General features: G+C 41.2%; 1 protein-coding gene across 1 annotated transcript; it reads right to left on the bottom strand.

Annotated features, from left to right (window-relative positions):
- Positions 1 to 93: 93 nt before the first annotated feature.
- LOC103775508 (tyrosine-protein kinase Fyn-like) lies at positions 94 to 5,325 on the bottom strand (the record flags this gene model as incomplete). Its single annotated transcript, XM_008942966.1, has 4 exons — positions 5,079 to 5,325; positions 4,388 to 4,484; positions 1,014 to 1,112; positions 94 to 197 (listed from the first exon to the last, which is right to left on the bottom strand). Coding segments are annotated over exons 1-4 (547 nt in total), but the record flags the coding sequence as incomplete, so codon positions are not given.
- Between the last annotated feature and the right edge of the window lie 699 nt (positions 5,326 to 6,024).

Here is a 6,024-nt window from a genome sequence, read left to right as displayed (position 1 = left end):
CCTAAATGATTCTATGATTCTACTTCACAAACTTAGCACTGTTTTCCTCTTGTATCTCCTAATCTGCAGTCAGAAAAGCTTTGTCCAGCTTACCTTTGGTAGTTTCGCTTTCCCGGATCAGGAAGGTACCTCTGGGGTTTCCAAATGACAACAGCTGCCTCTCAGCATCTTTTCGGCCAAGTTTGCCGAAGTACCACCTTAGGAAAACATCAGAAATAGTAAGACAAATGCTACATAGAATTAGGAGGTAGTGTCACAGAGCTCAAACATGGAGGACTATTTGCAGAAACCATGGTTACTCAAGGATATTCAACATTTCTGTCGTACTGTGTCTCTTTCATTGTGGTGGGAAGCTTACGTGACAAACTCTGTATTAGAAGTATGTGTTGTGCAGCATGAGTAGACAAGGAAAAGGGCAGAAAAAAGTGTTGCTGTTGAAAAGCAGCATTTTCACAGATATTGCTATAAACTACATATTTGACTTACATAGCAATGTACCAGTATTCAATATTTTTGTTGCAGCATGACTGTAAAACTTCAGTAGAAGAACCAAATGCAACCACTTTATCCTGTTTGTACAAGGTTGTATAAGATATGTCCTCATTATGCTGCCTGCTGTATGCATTGCAGGTGTCCTACCTTTTGATAGGTATTTGTTGATACAACGTTCTCTCTTTAATAGACAGTTTGTACACTGATTGACTGCAAATATTTCTACAAGTTGGTTCAGGAAAAACAAGGGCACCGTTCACTTAAAGCTTGAAAACAGCTGACATTTGAATAAAGGAAGCAGATCTGTGTTGCTTTAGGTTTTCTGCCTTTGTTTTGACACTGAAAAAGCACTGAGCTGGTGCTGCTTTTGTTACTAATTACCTACTTATTTATCAGTGTGGCTACGAATTGAAATAAAAATAATGTAAATAATTTGAAAAATTGCTGTAATCAATCAAAACCAGCTCAAACCTCCTTCAAATACAGCACTAATAGGTCTTTACAACACAAAGAAAACATACTCCTCTGCTTGGATGGAATCAACTGGAGCCACATAATTACTGGGAATGTAACCAGTTTCGCCTGTTGTCAAGGACCGGGCCTCCCACCAGTCTCCCTCCCTGCAGAAACAGAGGTAAGGAGAAAAGTGAGAGTGAGACACAGCTATAAAGACAATGATCTGACTTTGCTAACAGCACTCACAGCTGCACAGCGTAAGAATCCACAGCAACTCATCTCTTATCACCTGCGTGCTTCTGAGAAAGTTGTTTGCATCCAACCCCACATAATATATGTATTTCTTTACACCTGTTACTATTTCAGCAGTGATTAGTAACGTAGTCTTTCAAACTTAGCACAATGGCATAAACAGGCCTAACAACCCAGTGAAATCAGGTTTGGTGAGGGCTGGATTTGGACTAGAATATTGAAAACTGTCTCCATAGCAATTATTCTAATACAGACCCTTGAGAGAGTCTATAGGAAAGCTGCCGAACTGAACACTGTCACATCCACTGCAGATTTTTAAATTCTATGGGGATAATTAATCTGAAACCCAGAGGCATCAAAGAGCCACCTATCAACATGGAGCTTTAGATGGCCCTTACGGATCACACTTCATTGCCTAGATCCTCCCTCCTGTCCACCTAGAGGAGGTATCTGAAGTAGCAAAGGACTTAGTTGCATTTTCACTAACAAACACCCATTCTTCTATAACATTTAAATACGAAGAGAACCATGCAGGACCATCTTACGGCAGCGTTCCACGTTTAGCATAACTTTTTTTTGTACACTGGTGCAGTGGGACATAGTTTCGTAGTACTTAGAAACTCTTTCTCAGTTCCTCTCTCTGTATAACAGGGATTTTTTTTTTACTATATAAAGTATTTTTTACTATTGTAAGAAGTGGCCAGAGAATTCAGCCTCTTCTGTAAGCACAGAAACATATTGTCTAAGCTGTTACTGGCAGGAAAGGCTGTGCGGAGGTGAGCTCTTACTTTAAATTTTCAACTGTACTTTCTTTTAACAGTTTGAAGGAGTATGAGCTCTAAGGAAAACAACTAGAAAACAGCTGTGATTAGTCACCGTTTCCAATTCCACAATTCAAAAGTGTATGGAATGAGTAGCTTTTCTAGAGGCTGGCAGCTGACACTTTTAATACACCCTGTGGGCATTAGTACGTCAGGCAAATGGCCCTATCTGTTTACATCCCTAATTTTTACCAGCAGAAGTGCTAACCCTTCACCCATATGTTGCTGTAGAGTATTTCGGAGAGATTACACCGTACTGTGGTTGATAAATTGTACCGTTACATTTTGTCTCTTTACTGCTCCAAAGAGCCCACTAGATGGAGGTATGTTATCATAGCTAGGCAGACAAAAAGCAGTCCTGTAGATGATCACAACACCAGGAGCAACCCCCTCTGCTTTGACAGAGAAGCTTAAATCTCTCAAAGCACTGCCAGAAAGGAGAAGGAATGCAGACTTTTTTGACAGGTTTTAATTTTAGACACCAAACTGACGTAGGAGGAGGGTAGTCAATAGGGGTAGTGAAGCTGTGAGGGACTGGTGGTAGGGATGCATGGGATGGCACAGTTTTTCTGAGACACAAAGTCAGGCTCTGCTCTGAATCAATGCAGCAGGCACCTCTTTCACCCAAACTGTCCTTGGTATCATTTCTGACTTCAAATCCCAGGGATACCCTCTGTATGCCACTTCAATTATTGCTATCCTGAACAATTCAAATTTCATTTGTTGAGAGCCAAAAAAAAATCCAAACCCCTCCAAAAATTCCAGACAAACTAGTTTTGTGCACATACATGGTTTCTGGTTGCAAGCACTATTGGCAGACTCTGGGAAAAAGTGGGCTTCTTTCATATAATTTCTAAATAAAAAGTGAAGAGAAGAAGCATTCTCACAGAAAAGCTGCTTTCTGGAGATTCCCCTCTTGGCTCTCCATACTCCAGGAGTGTGGTTAGGTTTGTGTTTATAAGCAGACAGAGCTGACTACAATAGGAACTGAGCTTCTATAATCCCACAAGAAAATCAGTGGATGCTTCTTTGTTTTTTTCTCTTAGAAAAGATTCCTCCAGGCAGTAATTATCTGCATCAGAATGCATGTACTGCAATCGCCCACACGTGGAGGAATCTCTCTACTGACTCCAAGTATGATGGCTCCTCAAATCCCAGTGAGCACCCCCTGATTTCATCAGCTGGCGTGTGTGAGGAATTTATAATGTGTGAAGTTTCTTCTTGTTTCAAGAACAGAACGTGAACAAAAATGGACGATAGGTTAAAAAAGGGTTCTTTTCCAAGTGCTAATTTAGAAATAGAGAGGTTTTTAAACTGCTGCTCCCTCTACAAGTCATAACTCAAGTTTCTGTGCTTTCATCTACATCAAAGCTCTTCAGCTTCATGGCTTCATGAAATATTCCATAGAATTACCTGATTTTTTTTATTTTTTTTTTTTTTTAACCTTAATGCACATCAAGCAAACTCCCACCCTGGAGTTGTTCTATTAAAATTAACAGGAGTTGCACCAGGGATGAATTTGCCTCACTGTCACATAGTGTAAGAAAAAAAAAGATGAGAGCAGTATCACAAAGCCTCTAGAAAGCAACATACTTGCTGGTTAACTCATTTTTACTTCTACATGATAGCAATACTGAACGTAATACAGAGCTTTCAACTCCATTTTCTTAGCCGAGAATTACAAGATGCTCAGATATAGGTCAGTAGCACAGCAAGTTTTAGATGTTATTTTTAAATTGCTAAGGGATTTTTTTTTTCTACGGGCAGTTAATAACATTAATTTTAAGTCGATGATTTCCAGGATGGAAGTGGGGTTTTCATGCCAAAGGCATGACAAGTGTACAGTGTACAGTGGTGCATTCTCAATTAACAGAACTTCCTAGCAAGTTCTGACTGTATCACCTACATTCACAAGGGAAAAAAAAAAAGCTTTTAAACTTGGCACACAAGTCTGGGTAATGTCTCTTTTGTGAATCAGGATTTAGCTGCATTCTGTGTAGAGATACTCAGAGCAGATTACAAAAAGCGTTAGTACATGCCTTGCAGAACTTCTGTGACTACTGGCAAAGTACAGAGCTGGTACTCTCAGTTTGCAATGTGAGTTTCCTGTGAAATGTAAGCAGTGAATCACACAATCTAACACTTTTGATATAAAGCTGCATGTGGTTGAAGGTTATTTTTTAATAATAAAACACTTTGCAAAAGTGCACTAAATGTACAGACTAGCAAGTAACCATGCAGTAAAACCCCTACATATCTTGAATATCCAACATCAGATTTTACTAATAACATGAGCAGGCAAATATAACTGTCACCATTATAAGTTTAAAAATATTAAAAAGCATATTCCCAAGCCTAAAACTTACGAGCTGTTAAGTATTTGAAATTTTTCTCCTTTGTGAAAACTCAAGTCATCTTCTGTTCTTGCTTCATAGTCATAAAGCGCCACAAAAAGAGTTACACCTAAAGAAGAAGATAGATGAGTTACACTCCTTCACAAAAAAACAGGAGGGAAAGGAGCCTCAAGAGATAAGGTGGCTAAGCCAAATGTAAGCTACTAAGGCTGCTGAGAAGCAACACAAACTGAAGCCTCCTACTTCTTGGACAACCATTGTAACTCCTCTGCTTTTGTGAAGCCAGAGGGCACGCCATCTCCTTCACTCTGTACAGCCATCAGGACTCTTGGTTTAGAATCCACACACAGTGTAGGATCCTAGGTGGACACAGGACATTTTAAGAGAGAGTTTAGACATACCCATGCCAAGTATTTCCTGTTAACTACTTGAGGTGTAGTTAGAGACCACATTTTCCATTCCATGGTACAGGGAAGAGGCAGTCAGCCAAATTTGTCATGTATTTATGATTTCTAACCTCCCAAAGTGAACTAGCACCTGCAACTTAGCAAAGGTAGGGCTGAAGACCCAGCTCCACCTCTACTACAAATCTTTACACCATTTTATGATACAGCTCTTCCCAAATGCTGAGACAGCTGTGCCTCTGCTGAAACTATGTGACTGAGTCCCACTAAGAGCACTAAAAGTACGTTTTGAAACTCACCTGTTCCTCCTCTTGTACGCAGCGTCCCTGTATGAGAGGAGGAATTGACTCCACCAAACACAGTCAGTCCTTGGCCTCCTGTGGCATGGAAGTTGTTGTAGTTTGGGATTGAAGTCACACCAAAGCTAGGATAGTGCTGCGGAGTGGGATCTGTCCCATAGCGGTAGCCTGAGCTTTGAGTTAAGCTGCCATCCCTCTCGTCAGTCAGTTTTGTTGCTTCTTTATCCTTACATTGCACACAGCCCATTATCCAAAATCCTAGGAGAGGAAGGAAAGGACACGTTAATGCTCACCAGATCTCCCCCAAACTCACATATGATAAGGATCAAGTTAAGTTCACTGCTCAGAAGTTAAGTGCTTTGAAAAAACCTCACAAGAGTTTGAATATAAACAGCAACACAGAATCACAGAATCGTTGATGTTGGAAGAGAGCTTTAAGCCCATCAAGTCCAACCGTTAACCGAGCAGGGCCAGGTCACCACTAAACTATGTCCCTAAGTGCCACATCTTTTAAACACGTCCAACGATGGTGACTCAACCACTTCCCTGGGCAGCCTGTTGCAGTGCTTTACAACCTTTTCTGTGAAGAAATTTTTCCTAATATCCAGCTGAAACCTCCCCTGCTGTAACTTGAGGCCACTTCCTCTTGTCCTATCACCTGTTACTTGGGAAAACAGACTGATCCCCACCTTGCTGGAAAAGCTCACACAGAATCTTTCTTGCAGTGGTTTCCCATTGAGGCCTGGGGAAGGAGGTCCCGTCTGCTCTTAGGGTAGTGGCTGCCCACTGCTGAGCCCTGCCAGGGAATGGCTTGCACAGAGGGCTTCAGAGGCTGGAACCCTTCTCACTCACCCTTTGGTAGGAGAGCACAACTGTCAGGCAAAGGACTCGGCCAAAAAGTGCAGCTGGAGGTGTCCAAGTCTGCCCTCCAAAATACAGAGTGATG

Source organism: Merops nubicus, unplaced genomic scaffold, assembly GCF_000691845.1.
Source record: "Merops nubicus isolate BGI_N331 unplaced genomic scaffold, ASM69184v1 scaffold8486, whole genome shotgun sequence".
In the NCBI taxonomy this organism is placed as follows: Eukaryota; Metazoa; Chordata; class Aves; order Coraciiformes; family Meropidae; genus Merops; species Merops nubicus.
Note: the sequence above shows the minus strand (reverse complement) of the source record. Positions and strands in the feature narration are given on the sequence as shown.